Source organism: Oncorhynchus tshawytscha, linkage group LG18 (assembly GCF_018296145.1).
Source record: "Oncorhynchus tshawytscha isolate Ot180627B linkage group LG18, Otsh_v2.0, whole genome shotgun sequence".
NCBI classification, from domain to species: Eukaryota; Metazoa; Chordata; class Actinopteri; order Salmoniformes; family Salmonidae; genus Oncorhynchus; species Oncorhynchus tshawytscha.
The window spans coordinates 7,024,918-7,046,030 of NC_056446.1; the positions used below are offsets into that span (position 1 = coordinate 7,024,918).

Here is a 21,113-nt window from a genome sequence, read left to right on the forward strand (position 1 = left end):
ACATGGTGACATTCAACCGTAGATGTTTCATCCAGGATATAGCGAATAGGATTCAAAACAAAGAGTTGGATTCAGCTAAAAGATAGGCTAGAGATGACACCAGGACCAAGAGGGCAGATAACAAATACGGAGGCTAAGTAGACTCGAGGTTGTAACTGCTGCCAAAGGTGCTTCAACAAAGTACTGAGTACACTGCTGCTACTCACTGTTTATTATCTATGCATAGTTACTTTACCCCCATCTACATGTACAAATGACCTCGACTAACCTCTAATCTCGCACATTGACTCTGTACCGGTAGCCCCTGTATATAACCTTGTTATTTTGTGTTACTTTTTATTGAATTTTGTTACTTTAGTTTATTTAGTAAATATTTTCTTAACTCTATTTCTTGAACTGCATTGTTGGATAAGGGCTTGTAAGGAAGCATTTTACAGTAAAGTCTACACCTGTTTGATTCAGTGCATGTGACAAATAACATTTCATTTGATTTTGATTTGATTTCACTCAAAGGGTCTTAATACTTATGTAAATGTGATATAATTTATTTTTTTTGCAAAAATGTCAAAACCAGTTTTTGCTTTGTCATTATGGGATATTATGTGTAGATTGATGAGGGGAAATAACTATTTAATCCATTTTAGAATAAGGCTGTAACGTAATAAAATGTGGAAAAAGTCCAGGGGTCTGAATACTTTCCAAATGCATTGTACATAAGTATTCAGAACCTTTACTCAGTACTTTATTGAAGCACCTTTGGAAGCGATTACAGCCTCAATTCTTCTTGGGTATGACGCTACAAGCTTGGTACACCTGTATCTTGGGAGTTTCTCAATTCTTCTCTGTAGATCATCTCAAGCTCTGTCAGGTTGGATGGGGAGCATCACTACACAGCTACTTTCAGGTCTCTCCAGAGATGTTCAATCGGGTTCAAGTCCGGGCTCTGGCTGGGCCACTCAAGGACATTCAGAGGCTTGTCCTGAAGCCACTTCTGCATTGTCTTGGCTGTGGGCTTAGGGTCATTGTCCTGTTGGAGGTGAACCTTCAACCCAGTCTGAGATCCTGAGCAGGTTTTCATCAAGGGTCTCTGTCCTTTGTGCCGTTCATCTTTCCCTCGATCCTGACTAGTCTCCCAGTCCCTGCCGCTGAAAAACATCCCTACAGCATGATGCTGCCACCATCATGCTTTAGGTTTCCTCCAAACGTGACGCTTGGCATTCAGGCCAAAGAGTTCAATCTTGGTTTCATCTGACCACAGAATCTTGGTTCTCATGGTCTGAGAGTCCTTTTGGCAAACTCCAAGCCGGCTGTCATGTGCCTTTTACCGAGGAGTGGCTTCATCTGGCCAATCTACTATAAAGGCCTGATTGGTGGAGTGCTGCAGAGGTGGTTGTCCTTCTGGAAGGTTGTTTCATCTTGCGTCATGCCTACAATTTTTGGATACTGAAATGCATCCACATTCATACTCATAACCAATGTCAACCCTCAATTATGTTACTTAGCTAGCTATTAAAACGTTGCACTCTCTTGACATTCTCTCAACCAGATTCATGAGGTAGTCACATGGAATGCATTTCAATTAAGAAGTGTGCCTTGTTAAAAGTTCATTTGTGGAATTTCTTTCCTTCTTAATGCATTTGAGCCAATCAGTTTTGTTGTGACAAGGGTGGTGTACAGAATATAGCCCTATATGGTAAAATACCATGTCCATATTGTGGCAATAACAGCTCAAATAAGCAAAGATAAATTACAGTCCATCGTTACTTAAGACATGAAGGTAAGTCAAAGCAGAACATTTCAAGGACTTTGAAAGTTTATTCAAGTGCAGTCGCAAAAACCATCAAGCGCTGTGATGAAACTGGCTCTCATGAGGATCGCCAAGGAAAGGAAGCCTGTTCAGAAGAATCAGGCCTTCATGGTTGAGTTGCTGCAAAGAAACCTCTACTGAAGGACACAAATAATAAGAAGAGACTTGCTTGCGCCAAGAAACATGAGCAATGGACATTAGACCAGTGAAATCTGTCCTTTGGTCTGATGAGTCCAAATTTGAGATTTTTGGCAACAGCTGTGTCTGTGAGACGCAGAGTAGGTGATGATCTCCGCATGTGTGGTTCCCACCGTGAAGCACAGGGGAGGAGGTGTGATTGTGTGGGGGTGCTTTGCTGGTGAGACTGTCAGTGATTTATTTAGAATTCAAGGCACACTTAACCAGCATGGCAACTATAGCATTCTGCAGAGATAAGCCATCCCATCTGGTTTGCTCTTAGTGGGACAATCATTTGGTTTTCAACAGGATAATGACCCAACACCCCTTCAGGCTGTGTAAGGGCTATTTAAACAAGGAGAGTGATGGAGTGCTGCATCAGATGACCTGACCTCCACAATCACCTGACCTCAACCCAATTGAGATTGTTTGGGATGACTGCAGAGTGGACTGCAGAGTGAAGGAAAGCAGCCAAGTGCACAGCATATGTGGGAACACCTTCAAGACAGTCGGAGAAGCATTCCATGTGTAGAATGAAGAAAAAAGAAAAATAAATAAGTAGTTGTCCAAACTTTTGACTGGTACTATAGGCAATGATACAATTATCAGGATCTTAGTATTTTGTATAGACGTGCAAATATGCAAATGCCATTGAACGAGAGATATGATTTATCATATAATGTTTTTGACCCCATCCTGTTCATAATTATTGTTTCTTTAAAAAAATATTGATTGTTTTTCATTTCATTTTATTAAAAACCAAGAGTGCGCAGCTGAACACTATGCTGGAAAACACTTGGTTTGTTAGTTTTGATTAAAACGAAACTGCTATTAATTAAATATGAATACTAAACGTGTTTTTGAGTGGTAGCTGGCTGTACTACAGACACCTGTCGTCGTCGTGGGAAAGACTCATTGTTATCTTTTCATAAAACAACTGGTTGCAGTAAAGAGTCAACCTGGATACTAAGGAGATCCTGAGGGAAATCGACGAGTACCAATAGCTTTACGCTATGGAGGAACAACATACTCCATCATGGAAAGATCTGATTACCTCACAAAAGAACTTTAACCCCCCTAAAAAAGAAAAACAGATTCATCTACAGACACGGACAATTTACTTACCGTAGAAGTACAGGACGGTGCTCTGGCTAGAATTCATGCAACACTTGAAAAGTTGTGTGAGAAGGTAGCAGGGCTGAGGGGGAGTTTGGTGTTTAACCAGAGTGAAATTCTCATGCTCCAAGGAGAGAACAATGTACTTACAGCCAAGGTAAAAATCCACGATTCCAACATCGATTGTCTACTCAGGGAAAACAGGTTGATGATGGAGTCGCTACTAGACAAAGTCGTAGCATGCGTGAAAATCATATTTTTTCTGGTCTGGGATTCCTGAGGACGCATCCAATAATCCAGAGGGTGCGATCAGAGAATTCATGCAATCCTCCTTGAAACTTCCTAGAGAGACTGTAAACAAGGTGGCTTTCCACCGAGCACACAGACTTGGAGCAGCAAGACCAAGGGTCCCCGACCAATCATCGCAAAAAGTGAACACTACCAACAAAAAGAGCTGATCAAAAGCAGAGGAAGGGAGCATAAAGGGACCAAATTCGGTCTCAATTACCAATTTCGAAGGGAGATAAACGAATGTCGTAAGAGACTGTATCTGGTACAAAGGGAGAAGGGTAAGCGTGCCTTTCTCATTGTGGACAAACTCTTTATAGATGGACAGCTATTCGGAGACAGCTCCATAACACCATAGCTGTACTAAATTCTACAGGGACTTCAGGCTACGAAATAAATAAAGTATGGGAGCTGTAAAAATATCTAAAAACTATGAAGTGGATATGAACACACACATACTCAATTACATGCTTGCTTACATATACATACACACCTGATCTCGCTTTCTTCTCTTTCCCTTCTCTCCTCTCCCACATCTCTCAATTGTCGAGAACTGTTTTATAATTTAATATGTTTCTCGTTTGTCTATCTTTTTGATGTCTTTGTCTACATGTTTATATATGTTTACAACAAGCAAGGGGAAGATATCAGAATAGGGGCATTAGGGAATAATAATATTGTACGGAATACATTTGTAGTGTAGTGAAGCCGTCTCTATAGTAATGCAAGGTCTCTTTCATGATCATGTGAAACGTCAATTGCTATGTAAATGCTGGGATGTGTTTTTCAATGATGTTAAAGGCAATTTTGATGCAACGATATGGATTACAATTGTCATCTTGAAAATTAAGACTACATGCACTACATGTTACATACATAGACACTCAACCATGCAAAGTGGCAGAGTTATTGTTTATTTGGACAGCAGACATTATAGTCTTACTCTTATACAGACATCGTACACACTCACTAAATCCCATCCAATATCATACACATCAACCTACTCAGATTTACTACACGCAGAATAGCTTGTCTCAATTTTCTAATGTCTGTGGCATTGGCTCACAGGCAAACAGGCAAGGGAATAAAACAAATATTGCTAGAACCTATTTCTTGAATTCTAAATATCAGACATTTGAAAGCTCTAATTTTGACCGTCATAATACCTCTGATGGCAATAATTTTACAAGCACTAATTATGGTCAATTTAGACTGAGAATAGTATCTAGTTATTGTAAGGGGTGAAATAAGTATAGCCAGTTATAATTGTAACGGTTTAGCAGATTATTTTAAAAAATCCATCTTTACGTGGCTAAAAGAAAAGGAATATCACATATACTGTTTAAAGGAAACTGACTCTACATCCTTAGATGAAGTTGCGTGGAAAAAGGAATGGGGAGGTGAAAATGTTTTCTGTCATGGACAAATTAACTCAAAAGGTGTGATGATATTAATTTAACAAAATTGTTGATCTGAAAGAGAAAATAGTCAGGAATGATTCACAAGGAAGGTGGTTCTTTTTGAATATGAAAGTGGATGAAAAAGAGATTTGGCTCATTAATCTATATGGTCCAAATCAGGGTGATCCATACTTCTTTGAAAATATTTATATAAACTTATTGAACTTACAGGCAACAAATGATCAAATCATTATGGTAGGAGACTATAACACAGTGTTAAGTGCCTCAATGGACCGTGGCCACGGTCCACCCAGCTCCATCGGACCGTGAGAACGTGTCTGCCCTTGTCTCGTGCCTCACCAGGAAAGCCCTGGAGTGGGCCAATTCCGTGTGGAGAGAGCGAGATGACCATTTTGAGGAGTTCACCCGCCGTTTCCGGGCAATCTTCGACCACCTACCAGAGGGCAGAGCGGTGGGTGAGCGTCTCTACCATCTGAGGAAGGAGACGAGGAGCTCCCAGGGGTTTGCCCTGGAGTTTAGGACCCTGGCTGCCAGCACGGGATGGAACAACAGGGCCCTGATCGACCATTACCGCTGCAGTCTGCGCGAGGACGTCCTTCGGGAGCTGGCCTGCAGAGACACCAACCTCACTTTGACCAGCTGGTGGACTTGTCCATCCAGCTGGACAATCTGGTCACTACTCGCGGACGTCCAGATCGGGGTCTGGTGGTTCCATCCTCCCGCATCCCCTCTCCGATACCCATTGTGCTGGGAGGGGCACAGGGAGACCGGAGGGGGTTCCCGCTCGTGCACCATCTGTGGCCACAGAGGTCACACTGCTGGTCGGTTCCGGGTTGGTTCCTCTGGGAATCGAGGCAGCAGGCAGGGCGCTCTGGCATCACCCCAGGTGAGCCGGCACCATTCTCATGCAGAGCCCTTTGTTGCACATATGTTTGTGTCTGTCACTTTTCCTGAATTTTCTCGGCATTCCCAGCATAAGGAGCTCGCAGATTCAGGCGCAGCTGGGAAGTTTATTCCTTCCTAAGGCTTCCACTAGATGTCAACAGTCTTTAGAACATTGTTAGAGGATTATACTGTGAAGGAGGAGAGAATGAGAGTTGATTGAGTTAGAGGTCTGCCAGAAGGCCATGAGCTCATTCTCTCTCCCATGAGAGGTAGCTGTTGCATTGCATTTCTACAGACAAAGGAATTGTCCGGTTGAAACATTATTGAAGATTTATGTTAACGTTTTTGGGATAGGGGGCAGCATTTTCACTTTTGGATGAATAGCGTGCCCAGAGTGAACTGCCTGTCCCAGATGCTAATATATGCATATTATTATTAGTATTGGATAGAAAACACTCAGACATTTCTAAAACGATTTGAATGATGTCTGTGAGTATAACAGAACTCATATGGCAGGCAAAAACCTGAGAAAAAATACAACCAGGAAGTGGGAAATCTGAGATTTGTAGTTTTTCAACTCAGCCCCCATTGAAGATACAGGGTGATATTAGTTATGTTTCACTTCCCAAGGCGTCCACTAGATGTCAACAGTATTTAGACCCTGTTTTGAGGATTCTACTATAAAGGAGGGGCTTTTGTTTGGAGTGGTCTGGCAGAGTGCCACAGCCTCGGTCTGGCGCGCTCACGTGAAAGGTTCCACTTCCTTTGTACAGACAAAGGAATTGTCCTTTTGGAACATTAATTATGTTTTATGTTAAAAACATCCTAACGATTGATTCCATACTTAGTTTGGCATGTTTCTACGGGCAGTAACGGAACTTTTTGAACTTTTCGTCCAACGTTTGGCGTGACCTGAACATGCTTTTGGATTTGTTTACCAAACGCCCTAACAAAAGAAGATATTTGGACATAACTGATGGACATTATCGAACAAATCAAACATTTATGGTGGAACTGGGATTCCTGGGAGTGCAGTCTGATGAAGATCATCAAAGGTAAGTGAATATTTAAAATGCTATTACTGAGTAATGTTTACTACCCAATAGGGCGGGTATCTTTTTGGCTGCTTTGTTGTCTAAAGGCTGTACTCAGATTATTGCATGGTTTGCTTTCTCCATAAAGTTATTTTGAAATCTGACACTGCGGTTGCATTAAGGAGAAGTATATCTAAAGTTCCATGTATAATAGTCGTATCTTTATCAATGTTTATTATGAGTATTTCTGGTAATTGATGTGGCTCTCTGCACAATCACTGCATGTTTTAGAACTACTGAACGTAACGTGCCAAAGTAAACTCGGTTTTTTAAAGTGCCTTGCGAAAGTATTCGGCCCCCTTGAACTTTGCAACCTTTTGCCACATTTCAGGCTTCAAACATAAAGATATAAAACTGTATTTTTTTGTGAAGAATCAACAACAAGTGGGACACAATCATGAAGTGGAACGACATTTATTGGATATTTCAAACTTTTTTAACAAATCAAAAACTGAAAAATTGGGCGTGCAAAATTATTCAGCCCCCTTAAGTTAATACTTTGTAGCGCCACCTTTTGCTGTGATTACAGCTGTAAGTCGCTTGGGGTATGTCTATCAGTTTTGCACATCGAGAGACTGACATTTTTTCCCATTCCTCCTTGCAAAACAGCTCGAGCTCAGTGAGGTTGGATGGAGAGCATTTGTGAACAGCAGTTTTCAGTTCTTTCCACAGATTCTCGATTGGATTCAGGTCATTCTAACACCTGGATATGTTTATTTTTGAACCGTTCCATTGTAGATTTTGCTTTATGTTTTGGATCATTGTCTTGTTGGAAGACAAATCTCCGTCCCAGTCTCAGGTCTTTTGCAGACTCCATCAGGTTCTCTTCCAGAATGGTCCTGTATTTGGCTCCATCCATCTTCCCATCAATTTTAACCATCTTCCCTGTCCCTGCTGAAGAAAAGCAGGCCCAAACCATGATGCTGCCACCACCATGTTTGACAGTGGGGATGGTGTGTTCAGGGTGATGAGCTGTGTTGCTTTTACGCCAAACATAACGTTTTGCATTGTTGCCAAAAAGTTCAATTTTGGTTTCATCTGACCAGAGCACCTTCTTCCACATGTTTGGTGTGTCTCCCAGGTGGCTTGTGGCAAACTTTAAACAACACTTTTTATGGATATCTTTAAGAAATGGCTTTCTTCTTGCCACTCTTCCATAAAGGCCAGATTTGTGCAATATACGACTGATTGTTGTCCTATGGACCGAGTCTCCCACCTCAGCTGTAGATCTCTGCAGTTCATCCAGAGTGATCATGGGCCTCTTGGCTGCATCTCTGATCAGTCTTCTCCTTGTATGAGCTGAAAGTGTAGAGGGACAGCCAGGTCTTGGTAGATTTGCAGTGGTCTGATACTCCTTCCATTTCAATATTATCGCTTGCACAGTGGTCCTTGGGATGTTTAAAGCTTGGGAAATCTTTTTGTATCCAAATCTGGCTTTAAACTTCTTCACAACAGTATCTCGGACCTGCCTGGTGTGTTCCTTGTTCTTCATGATGCTCTCTGCGCTTTTAACGGACCTCTGAGACTATCACAGTGCAGGTGCATTTATACGGAGACTTGATTACACACAGGTGGATTGTATTTATCATCATTAGTCATTTAGGTCAACATTGGATCATTCAGAGATCCTCACTGAACTTCTGGAGAGAGTTTGCTGCACTGAAAGTAAAGGGGCTGAATAATTTTGCACGCCCAATTTTTCAGTTTTTGATTTGTTAAAAAAGTTTGAAATATCCAATAAATGTCGTTCCACTTCATGATTGTGTCCCACTTGTTGTTGATTCTTCACAAAAAATACAGTTTTATATCTTTATGTTTGAAGCCTGAAATGTGGCAAAAGGTCGCAAAGTTCAAGGGGGCCGAATACTTTCGCAAGGCACTGTATGTATTGGCGTGCGACGGGTTCTTGTACCCACTTTTATTTTCTCTTTTATTTTGGATTATGGAGTTTTGTCAAGTCTATTAAACAACATTACAGGAAGTCACTCTACAAACTATCACTGTGCCCTTAAGGAATTCACAAATGTTATAGACATGTTAGAAATAGTGGATATTTGGAGACTAAAAAACCTCCGACCTAGTGAGATAGACATGGAGGAGACTTAATCAAGCTAGTCATCTTGACTACTTTGTCTCTTTCATCAAATTTTTTTAAGTTTTAAAAGGAGACATGGACATTGGAAATGGAATCAAAGTTTACAGGAGGACAACTTATTTTGAACTATGACAAAATCATTTAACTGAAATTTTCCAGTATAATATAGGTTCAGCAAATCCCCTTATTGTTCGGGATACCTTTAAATGTACCTTCAGAGGTCATTCAATTCAATATTGATGAATAATAAAAAAGCAGTTTCTGTCTCAAGAGACAAGACTATCAAGGGAAATACATGAACAAATAGTAAAGGTAGATAGTAATAAAAATTATTCTACAGAAATGAAAAAGAAGTTAGAGGAAAATCAAATAGAACTTGAGGAACTTATTCAATAATTATCTAATGTAATCTATTTCAAAAATAAAGCAAACTGAATGGAATATGGAGAAAAATGTACAAAATTCTTCCTGAATCTCCAATACAGGAACGCTAACAAAATATATATGTATACATATATGTATATGTATAAAATAATTTGCAGAATCTCGTAACTGAAGATGGAGTCATCTATGATTCTCCAAATTATATATTAAAAGAGGAAGCTAAATATTTTAGGCAGATGCTATTTTCCATCTCATCTTCTCCCACTGAATGAAGATTACTGTAAGGAATTCTTTCCAAATAATAGAAATAATAGTATTCAATAATAGTATTGAGCAGCTTGGATGAATAAGTTGCCCAAAGTAAACGGCCTGCTCCTCAGTCTCAATTATTATGTATGCATAGTATTATTAGTATTGGATAGAAAACACAATATCTAAAACTGTTTGAATGATGTCTGTGAGTATAACAGAACTCATGTGGCAGGCAAAATCCTGACGAGAAATCAAAACAGGAAGTGAGAAATCTGAGCTTGGTATGTATTCACCAAGGTTCCCATTGAAATCCCCTTGAGATATTAATGATGTTGCACTTCCTAGGGCTTCTCTAGATGTCAACCGTCTATAGAATTTTGAATGAGACTTCTACTGTGTTGTGGGACTGAATGAGAGCAGAATCTATCAGGTGACTGGCAGTCAGCCATTTTCTGATCACGTGCATTCCTCATGGTATCCACTTGCGTTCCATTGTTCACCAAGACACAAAGGAATACTCCAGTTGGAACTTTATTGAATCTATATGTTAAAAACATCCTAATGATTGATTCTGTACTTAATTTGAAATGTTTCTTTAACCTGTAATATAACTTTTTAAAGTTTTTGTCCGAAGTAACGCTGACCAGAATGAGCGTTTGGATATGTATACCAAACACGCTAACTAAAGGAGGTATTTGGACATAAATATCAGACATTATCGAACAAAACATGTATAACTTGTATTATTATCTACATTTATGATGAGTATTTCTGTTGAATGATGTGGCTATGCAAAATCAATGGATGTTTTTGGAACTAGTGAATGTAACGCGCCTATGTCAACTCATATTTGGATAAATATGAACTTTATCAAACAAAACATACATGTATTGTGTAACATGAAGTCCTATGAGTGTCATCTGATGAATATCATCAAAGGTTAGTGATTAATTTTCTCTATTTGTGATTTTTGTGACTGCTATCTTTGGCTGGAAAAAATGGCTGTGTTTATTGTCGTTTGGTGGTGACCTAACATAATCGTTTGTGGTGCTTTTGCTGTAAAGCATATTTGAAATCGGATACTGTGGTGGGATTAACAACAAGATAACCTTTAAAATGGTATAAAATACATGTATGTTTGAGGAATTGTAATTATGAGATTTTTGATGTTTTGAATTTGGCGCCCTGCACTTCCACTGGCTGTTGTCATATCGATCCCTTTAACGGGACTGCAGACATAAGAAGTTTTAACTTCTTATTCTTAACTTGGCCAAAAGCCAGAGAAAATGCAGCGCTGCAAATTCAAATAAAATGATATAAAAATTAAACTTTCATTAAATCACACATGTAAGATGCTAAATTAAAGCTACACTAGTTGTGAATCCAAGGCTTTTCGGCGAAAGCATAAGAAGCTATTATCTGATGATAGCACAACAGTAAACAAAGAGAGTAGCATATTTCAACCCTGCAGGCGCTACACAAAACGTAGAAATAAAATATAAAACATGCCTTTCCTTTGACAAGCTTCTTTTGTTGGCACTCCAATATGGGCCATAAACATCACAATTGGTCCTTTTGTTCGATTAATTCCATCCATATATATCCAAAATGTCCATTTATTTGGCACGTTTGATCCAGAACAAAACAGCTCCCAAATTGCGCAACGTCACTACAAAATATCTCAAAAGTTGCCTGTAAACTTTGCCAAAACATTTCAAACTACTTTTGTAATACAACTTTAGGTATTTTTAAACGTTAATAATCGATCAAATTGAAGACGGGTCTATCTGTGTTCAATACAGGAAGACCACAAACCACTCTCAACAGTTTCACCCATTTCCTAGATGGCCGTACTTCTTCATTGCACAAAGGAATAACCTCAACCAAATTCCAAAGACTGGTGACATCCAGTGGAAGCGGAAGGAACTGAAAACAAGTGCCTAAGAAATATCGTTTCCCAATGAGAACTCACTGAACAGACAGAGACCTCAAAAAATTTTTTTTAGAACGGTTAGTCCTCTGGGTTTTGCCTGCTACATAAGTTCCGTTATACTCACAGACATGATTCAATAATCATGTCACTACTAATAATTTGCATATCTTATATTCTTGGCATGAGTAGCAGGAAGTTGAAATTGGGCACGCTATTTATCCAAAAGTGAAAATGCTGCCCCCCCATACCTTAAGAAGTTAACCGATGTACACAAAGATCACTGCAAAGGCCATATTACAGAGGAAGAACTTTGAGGCTATTAAATCCTTTCAGTCTGGAAAATCCACAGGGCTTGATGGCATACCGGTAGAGGTATATCAAGCCTTTATTGATATACTTCAAGCTCCATTGTTAGATTGTTTTAACTACTCCTATAGAAATGGTAGTCTGTCAGGTACTCAGCAGGAAGTTCTGATTTCTCTATTATTAAAACAAGACCCAGATGGCAAATATAAAGATCTAGTCTATCTAAAAAACTGGAGGCCCCTTACACTTCAATGTTGTGATGCAAAAATACTAGTGAAATGCATAGGACTCAGAATTAAAAGGGTTTTACCAGATATTGTTCATCCTTATCAGACAGGTTTTTTACATGGACGATACATTGGAGATAATATATGACAACTAATAGAAATAATAGAACATTATGAAACATCTAAAAGAAGCCATGCATTTATAGCAGTTTATAGCAGGCATTTGATTAAGACTGGATTTAATTTATAAATGCCTGGATTTTTTATATTTCCGTGATTCTCTTATAAAATGGGTAAAAAATAATATATATCAACCCCAGGTGTAAAATAGTAAATAACGGCTACTACTCAGAGAGTCTGAATTGTTAAGAGGAGTTAAACAATGGTGTCCACTGTCACCATATCTTTTCACTATGGCCATCGAAATGCTAGCTATTAAAATAAGATCCAATAACAATATTAGAGGATTAAAAATCCAATGCTTACAAACAAAGGTGTACATGTATGCCGATGACTCAAGTTTTATATTAAGTCCGCAAGCTAGATCCCTGCAATGTCTCATTGAAGATCTAGATTACTTTGTTGTACTATCTGGTCTAAAACCTAATTATGATTAGTGTACAATGTTACGTATTGGATCTATAAAAAATAAAACTTTGACATTACCCTGCAGTTTACCTATAAAAGGGCTGATGGTGAAGTAGACATACTTGGTATTCATATCTCAAAATATATAAATAAGCTCTCCACAATGAATTTCAATAGAAATCTTGTAAAAATTGACAAGATCCTGCAACCATGGAGGTAAATGCCTGTCTATTTATGAAAAATTGCCCTGATTAACTCCTTAGTCATATCTCAGTTTACTCATTTACTTATGGTGCTGCCTATTCCTGATTCATTTTTTAAATCATAAGAGCAAAACAAATTTAGCTTCATCTGGGACGCTAAACCAGACAATCAATATAAATATAAATAAAATGAATTGGGTGGGTAGAGATTATTAAATATAAAGCACTAATCCTCTAAAAGCTTAATGTATTCAAAAGTTTTACTTGAACCCTAAATAGTTCTCAAGTAGATTACTACATCCATTGTTTTAAAAATTGCCTTTTTGCTTTTGTGCAGATTGCCATGTCTCATTTTCTATTAATTGAAAGTATCTCTCTTTTTCAAACAAGCTTTGCAGAGTTGGCTACAATTTCAATTTCATCCCCCTGAAAATATATAACAAATATTACAACAAATATTATGGCTGAACTCAAATGTGCTGGTTGATTAAAAAAAAACTGTATTTATGGGAAAGATGTTTGAAAAGTGTATTTTGTTCTTAAATTATTTTGAAAATTGGAATAGTAGAGTTAATAGTTATATTTATGTCCCTCATGGAGTTATCAGAATTGTATGGGAAGGTCTGCTCAATCCTAGAGTACAACCATTTGATTACAGCATTACCCCAAAAATGGAGGTGGCAGCGGGAAGAGGTAGGGAACTCGTCTGTCTGCCCAATATAAAGGATCAAAACTGGGGGAATAATAAAAATAGCATAAATAGGAAAGTATACCAGTTTCATTTGAGGACCAGCATGTTGACAACTGTGCCATATAGGTTAATAGTTAATAGTTGAAGAGATTTTTGATGTACCGATTCCATGGTACAGGGTGTATGAGTTGATATATAAAACTACGCAAGATTCAAGTGCTTTTCAGCTAAAATTATTATAGAATTCTTGCCACCAACAAAATGTTGAAAATTTGGGGCATAAAATCATCAAAGCTCTGCAGATTTTGTTGTGAGGATACAGAATCAATAGGTTATTTATTTTGGTATTGCCCTCAGGTAGCCTGTTTTTCGTCTCAGATTCTGGAATGGCTGAAAATGACCCTAAAATTGACCCTCTAAAATTGACCCTAGAAATAGTACTGTTAGGAGATCTGGAGAAACCGGGTCAGTCAATTACTAATACTCTTAGTAAAAGTATTTATCTTCAACTCGCAATCTGTGGATTCTATTCGATTATATAGATTGGAATTGTACGTTAAACATCACAGTATAGATGAAAGATATATGTTGCATAGAAATCCATAGAGGGTGACCAGCAGAGATGGGTGGGATGGGCCGAGGGAAGCTGAGGGTTGGGATGTGTAATTGGAGATAAGTGGGAGTGGAAATGCTGTGTGGGAGATAGAATGATGGTCAAAGATGAGGCTGATGCCGTGCAGGTTTTTGTACACATGCATATACACACACACTCATTCAAATACATGCATACACGGACACACACACGTAATAGTGCCAGACATGCACTCCAACATATACAGTTGGCATTGCAGTTATGATTTTAGTTGTCCTTGATGTCCTTTGTTTTTTTTGCGCTGTTGTTTGCTGTTTCTTGTCTTTTTCTTTTTTCTCTTTAGTTCATTTTCTTGGTTGTTGGTGCATTGAGGGGTTCTCGGGGGTGGGGAATGTAATTAATTGTATTTTTTTCTTATTTAGGACTGTGGGAGTGGTCTCGGATGGTTGAGAAACAGCTATAGGGAGACCGTGGGGGGATCTTAGAGGGTTCAGGTTCACGGTTTTTGGCCTGGTGGGAGATATGTCAACGTGCCCTTGAGCAGGGCATTGACCCTGGATGCTTCTGTGTGTTTCTCTGAATGGGAGTCTGTTGGATGACTGGTGTGGTGTAGTTGTTGAGCGGCTTCATTGCAAGTATATTGTAGATTTGGGATATTCAATAAAAAAAAATAAAAAAGAAGATATAATTGCATAGCCTCTGTTCCCTTCAATGAAGGTTGTTTGTGGGGCATGTAACTGTATTTAGACATAGCCTATTTAAAAACAAGTCTTGTTTCATTTTGAGCAGAATTATTCAATCTTAAAGCCTTATCAATAGTGAATTTAATCTTGCTTATTGACAATGTTTGGCATGTCCATGGCTCAGCCATAATGCAATTTACAGTAGGCCTAGCACCTACAGTATATCAGTGTGAATGCTAGGTTTAACTATAGATTTCCATATTGAATCCATGCAATTAGGCTTTTTACAATGTGGACTGCAAACATGGTCAACACATTAAGCGAAGATAGGACTGGCCTACATATATTTTGTTATTTGTTTCTGTAGGCTATTTAACAAATTAGGCCAAAATTGAATATTGTAATTGGAGTTGATTACAACACAATACATAAGACTGTAAATACTCAACTTGAAGCAACCACATATTTAGCCATGGAGCACATTCTTATTGGCCAGTGAGGGGTCAAGCTCCAGAACACCTACAACTTGGCTTTTGAGCCAAAAGGGAACCCTCTAAATGGAGATAAATATTGTCCAGAAATGACATCGCACCCATGAGCAAAGCCTATATTGTTTTAGCTAAAACACGAGTTGGGTTTTATGAGACAAGAAATTCATATCATACATGTGTATTAACCATACAGCCAACATTGACCTTTCCGAAATTTGATGTATATAATTAGCAACTAAACTTCCATAATGTATCATTAACTGACCTGCAGTAATTTGACTGCCAGAACAATGGAGCGTGTGCATAGCACGGCCGAGGTCAGGCAAACCAGTATGACAAAGCCATCAAACACCAGAAGGTAGTGTGTGTTCTTCTGAGCTGAAACAGATAAAGACACATGGGTTACATAATTGGGTTACAAAACTCTTCCCATGCTTCCAAGGCTTTGAGGCTTTTGACAGTGTCCGTGTCAACATTGGAAGTCTTCAGTATTGGTTGTATAGAGAAGAAACATTATGGTTGGATTTGGACTTATACGAGACCTAGTTCAAATAGAGTACAAAAGTCAAATTATACTCAAAAGTACATTTTACAGTCATTTAGCAAACATTCTGGAGCAACTTACCAACTTTCCTCTACTAGCAAAAGCTAGTAAGGCAGGCAAAACTAGAAAAGTATATTTCCTGAAGAAAATATGGTGTGCATGCTAGCTTGTGATGGATTGATTGATTGAATAGTCTTAAAATGTGGAAGTTGGTTTAGTGTTATAGTTGACAAAAGTTTTACAAAAAAGTGTGAAGTTAGGATAGCCTGAACTTGTGAAAGTTGGTTTGGTGTCTCAATATTGAACAGTTCAAGAGTTACTGTCAGTGAGTAAGTGTATGCTATTAGCCTCTAAAAGTCTAAGCTGTTGGGTGGGGGGTTAACAAGCTAACATATGGAATTGTTTTAAGATAATCATACGATGGATCATTTAACTATTTGATTTAGAATTTTAGGACACCTTTAGGTATACATTTTATTAATTTATGCAATTATAGTTGATAAAAGTTAAGAGTTTAAAGTTAGGATGGCTTGAACATGAGAAATTTGGTTTGGTTTCTCTAGCTTGAACGGTTCAAGAGTTACTGTGGGTTGGTAATTTTACGCAAATGTATATAATTACAGTTGATTCATTTTTGAGAATTTGAAGTTAGGATAGGCTGATGTCTCTAGCTTGAACGTGTCAAGAGTTACTGTTGGTGGGTTATACATTTATTATAATTTATGCAAATGTATACAGTTGAAGTTGTTCAAAGTAGGAATTTGAGGTTAGGACAGTCTGAACATGTAAAGGTTGGTTTGGTGGCAAAAACTTACTTACTGTTAAACTTAAGTTACTGTTGGTGAGTTATTTATGCAAATGTATGTCCATTTTTTATTTAAAGTAGGTTCAATTTAAAGTTAGGATACTCTGAACATGAGGAAGTTGGTTTAGTATCTCTAGCTTGAATGGTTTAAGAGATACTGTTGGTGAGTTATATTATGTTAATGTATGCAAATTTGTATAGTATAGTTTTTACGAATTTGAAGTTAGGATAGTCTGAACATGTGGAAGTATGTTTGGTGCCTACAGCTTGAACGGTTCAATAATGACTATTTGTAGTTTTTTTATTCAAATGTACACCATTTCATGTAGTTATAGTAGATAAAAGTCTAAGGATGGATTGGATGTTAGGATAGCCTAAACATGAGGAAATTGGTTTAGGATCTAGCTTGAAAGGATCAATACTTAATGTTGGTGGGAAATTGTATGCTAATTTATGCAATGAACATGTGAAAGGTAGTTTGGTGTCTTTAGCTTGAACGGAAGACAAGTTACACTTGCATAAAATAACTAAATTAAAGTATTACAATTTGTATAGTTGTTGAAATCTTTTGAAGATTTAGAATTTATGATAGCCTGAACATGTAAAAATTGGTTTGGTGTATATTCAGCTTGAACAGATCAATAGTTACTGTTGGCGAGTCATTTTATGTTAATTTAGTTACATTTGTATAGTTGTTACAGTTACAATTTTGAAGTTAGGATAGCCTGAACATGTGATCTAGCTTGAATGGTTCAACAATTACTGTTGGTTAAAAATTGTATGCTGATTTACACAAATTACATAGTTATAGTTGATAAAATTGTATAAGAATTTGAATTTAGGATAGCCTGAATATGTGACGGTTGGGTTTTTGGCTCTACAGTAGCTTAAACAGTTCAAGAGTTCCTATTGATGAGTTATTTATGCAAATGCATGTACATTTGTGTTTTTTGTTGCTGTAAACATTTAAGTATTTGAAGTTAGGATAGCCTGAACATGTGGAATTTTGTTTGGTGCCTATACTGTAGCTTGAACTTTTCAATAATTATTGTTTGTAGTTTCTTTATGCAAATTCATGCAATTTCATATAGTTATAGTTGATAAAAGTTTAAGAATTCGATGTCAGGATAGCCTGAACATGAGGAAGTTGGTTTAGTATCTCTAGCTTGAATGGTTTAAGATTCACGGTTGGTGATGTATTTTAAGAAAATGTGTATAATTATAGTTGATAAAAGTTAAATAACTTGAAATTAGGATAGCCTGAAAATTAGAAAGTTGGTTTGGTGTATCTAGCTAAACGGTTCAATAGTTACTGTTAGCGAGTTATGTTATGCCAACATATGTATACTCACCAAAAATATAAACGCAACATTCTAATTTTTTAAAGATTTTACTGAGTTACAGTTCATATAAGGAAATCAGTGGATTTAAATGAACTCATTATGCCCTAATCTATGATTTATCATTTGACTAAACAGGAGTGCAGCCATGGGTGGGCCATGGGAGGCATAGGCGCAGCCAATCAGAATGATTTTTCCCACAGAAAGGGGGCTTTATTATAGACAGAAATAGTCCAACTCAATCATCTTGGCTAAGAAGAAATGCTCACTAAACAAATTTGTTCAGAATATTTGAGAGAAATAAGCTTTTTTTTCGTATGGAACATTTCTGGGATTTTTTATTTCAGCTCATGAAATATGGGACCAACACTTTACATGTTGCTTTTAAATTTTTGTTCCGTGTAGTTATAACAGCCTCCACTCTTCTGGGAAGGCTTTCCACTAACTGAAGGAACCTTGCCGAGAGGACTTTCTTCCATTCAGCCACAAGAGCATTAGTGAGGTCGGGCACTGGTGATTAGGCCTGGCTCGGAAGTTGGTGTTCCAATTCGTCTCAAAGGCGTTCAATGGGGTTAAGGTCAGGGTTCTGTGCAGGCCAGTCAAGTTCTTCCACACCGATCTCAGCAAACCATTTCTGTATGGACCTCGCTTTGTGCACGGGGGCATTGTCATGCTGAAACAGGAAAGGGCCTTCCCAAAACTGTTTCCACAAAGTTGGAAGCGCAGAATCGTCTAGAATGCCATTGTATGCTGTAGCGTAATGTCCCTTCACTGGAACTAAGGGGCCCAGCCCGAACCATGAAAAACCACCCCGGACCATTATTTCTCCTCCACCAAACTTTACTGTTGGCACTATGAATACGGGCAAGTATTCTCAGCTGTCCCGAGTCCACCTGGTCGTGCTGCTGCTCCAGTGTCAACTGTCCACAGTCCAATGGGGGTTAGCTTTACACATCTCCAGCCGACGCTTGTCGGCATTGCGTATGGTGATCTTGGAAACCCATTTAATGAAGCTCCCGATTAACATTTATTTAGCTGACGTTGCTTCCAGAGGTTGTGAGTGTTGAAACCGAGGACAGATGTTTTTTCTGCACTACATATTCAGGACTCGGCGGTCCAAATCTGTGAGCTTGTGTGGCCTACCACTTCGCGGCTGAGCTGTTGTTGCTCCTAGATGTTTCCACTTCACAATAACAGCACTTACAGTTGACCGGGCAGCTCTAGCAGGGCAGAAAGTCACTCAGGTCTTCAATAAGGCCATTGTATTGCCAATGTTTGTATATGGAGATTCCATGGCTGGGTGCTCGATTTTATACACCTGCGAGCAACGAGTGTGGCTGAAATATACAAATCTACACATTTGAAGGGGTGTCCACTTACTTTTGTATATATGGTGTAAGTCTATGGCACTTTTATTTCCATTGAAATGTATTGTGACTTCATTTAAATCTTGCTGTAGTACAAAAGTATACAATATCAAAAATAAGTTGGGTCGGTCTGCACATTTGGAAGTTGGTTTCATGTTAATAGCTTAAGTAATTTAAATGCTGGAACGGGCGGAATAAATCTAATAATTGTAATAATATGAGTAAGAAATCTGGAGATGTGCATTGCTTTGCATGCACACCTACTTAACGGCACCTCAAGTATTTGAACATACTGTGTTTATTTAATTACCCAGGACAATTAATCCTGATGAACAAATTGGTTTCTTAATAACTCAAACTTAACTATACTTACCAGTCCCTGAAATCATCCAGTTTTTGCACGCACTGCTCAGTGCATCAATGTCAAGGAAGATTTTTATCTTTCCGCTGTGACACTGGTTATCAAATGTGATCTGGAGAAAGAGACAACTGAAAACAGATTAAAATGGTCTAACAGTACCAACAGCGCTCCATGGGAATGATGATGGGTTACATGTTTAAACACAACAGAGGAACCTTACCGTAACAAAAAATACATAACAGTCCGGTAACTCATGTGAGCGCACTGTTTGCAGGTTGATTCCTTTAAGTTGAAAAGTGATCTTGATATCGACAAGCCTGAAAGGAAAACATGCCAACGTTAATAAGAAATCAATCCCCAAATGATTCAAGTACCCCTCATTGCGGCACAAGGAACGGGGCAAAGTTGGCGGGGTCAGCCCACCACACATTTTCCTTGGTTGAGATGCGAACGTAGCCTGCATGGTGATACATCAGCAGGTACATGTAAAACCTCAATCACATTACCCATAAGCCAGCGTTTCCCAAACCATGGATTGTGACCCCATATGGGGTTGCCGAATTTGAAAATGGGGTTGCTGGAGAGTCAATCATATTGAAATAAATGTATTAGGCCCTAATCTATGGATTTCACAAACATGGGTGCAGCCATAAGCCCACCCACTTGGAAGCTAGGCCCACCCACTGGGGAGCTAGGCCCAGCCTATCAGAATGAGTTTTTCCCCACGCTTTATTAAAGCCAGAAATACTCTTCAGCACCCCCCCCATCATTGTAATGTGGTTAACTTTAAAAATCTACATTTATAAAATATAAAAGAAACCAGAGAGTGCCCTTAGATCATGGAAAAATAATTCCCATGCTGATTGTCTAGGCCCACTACGCCATGAAACCACACACTATTGCAGACTTACTTTGATATTACCGGCCACAATTGATATGGTGAAAACAATGTGTGGGGAGGCAGAGGCATAGAAACTCACATCATTATCTTTGTCAGATAAATACTGTTAAACAAGGAATTTATACTATTGCTAGTAATCAAGAGGAAACTGACGGAACTCAAACTCCCCAGTTTATGTTCTCCAAAGGGACGTTAGCTGTGAGGGCCGACACACACACCAACACCCCCACACAACGACACCCCCACACCCACACAGTTCTGTCTCACGATTCCCGAGAATGAAACGGCACAGAGGATGTGCAGAAAAACAGATTCTACAAGGTATTGGATGGTGGGCTTTTGCACAGATGGGGCTCCATCTATCTCCTTCTGCCATAAGGTCGCATTGTATGATACACCGAGAGCAACTGGTGGCAAAAGATCTAAGCACAGAACTCAGAGATATACTGCAGCAGGTAACTTCGATTGTAAACAACATCAAACCACATTCACTGTGCGCACGCCTGTTTGCAAAACTACGTGGAGATATGGGATCAGACCATGATAATGTTCTATTTATGGA

At 38.6% G+C, this 21,113-nt stretch overlaps 1 protein-coding gene across 5 annotated transcripts in view; it reads right to left on the bottom strand.

Moving 5' to 3' along the window:
- Nucleotides 1–21,113, bottom strand: part of mcoln2 (mucolipin TRP cation channel 2) — a 77,645-nt gene that overhangs the window by 41,093 nt on the left and 15,439 nt on the right. For all 5 annotated transcript variants that reach the window (XM_024377699.2, XM_024377700.1, XM_024377702.1 and 2 more), the window contains 3 exons: nt 19,871–19,967; nt 19,663–19,762; nt 15,499–15,611 (listed from right to left, as the gene is read on the bottom strand). In XM_024377699.2, the coding sequence (XP_024233467.1) occupies nt 15,499–15,611; nt 19,663–19,762; nt 19,871–19,967 (310 nt within the window). The remainder of the gene's footprint in view (nt 1–15,498; nt 15,612–19,662; nt 19,763–19,870; nt 19,968–21,113) is intronic.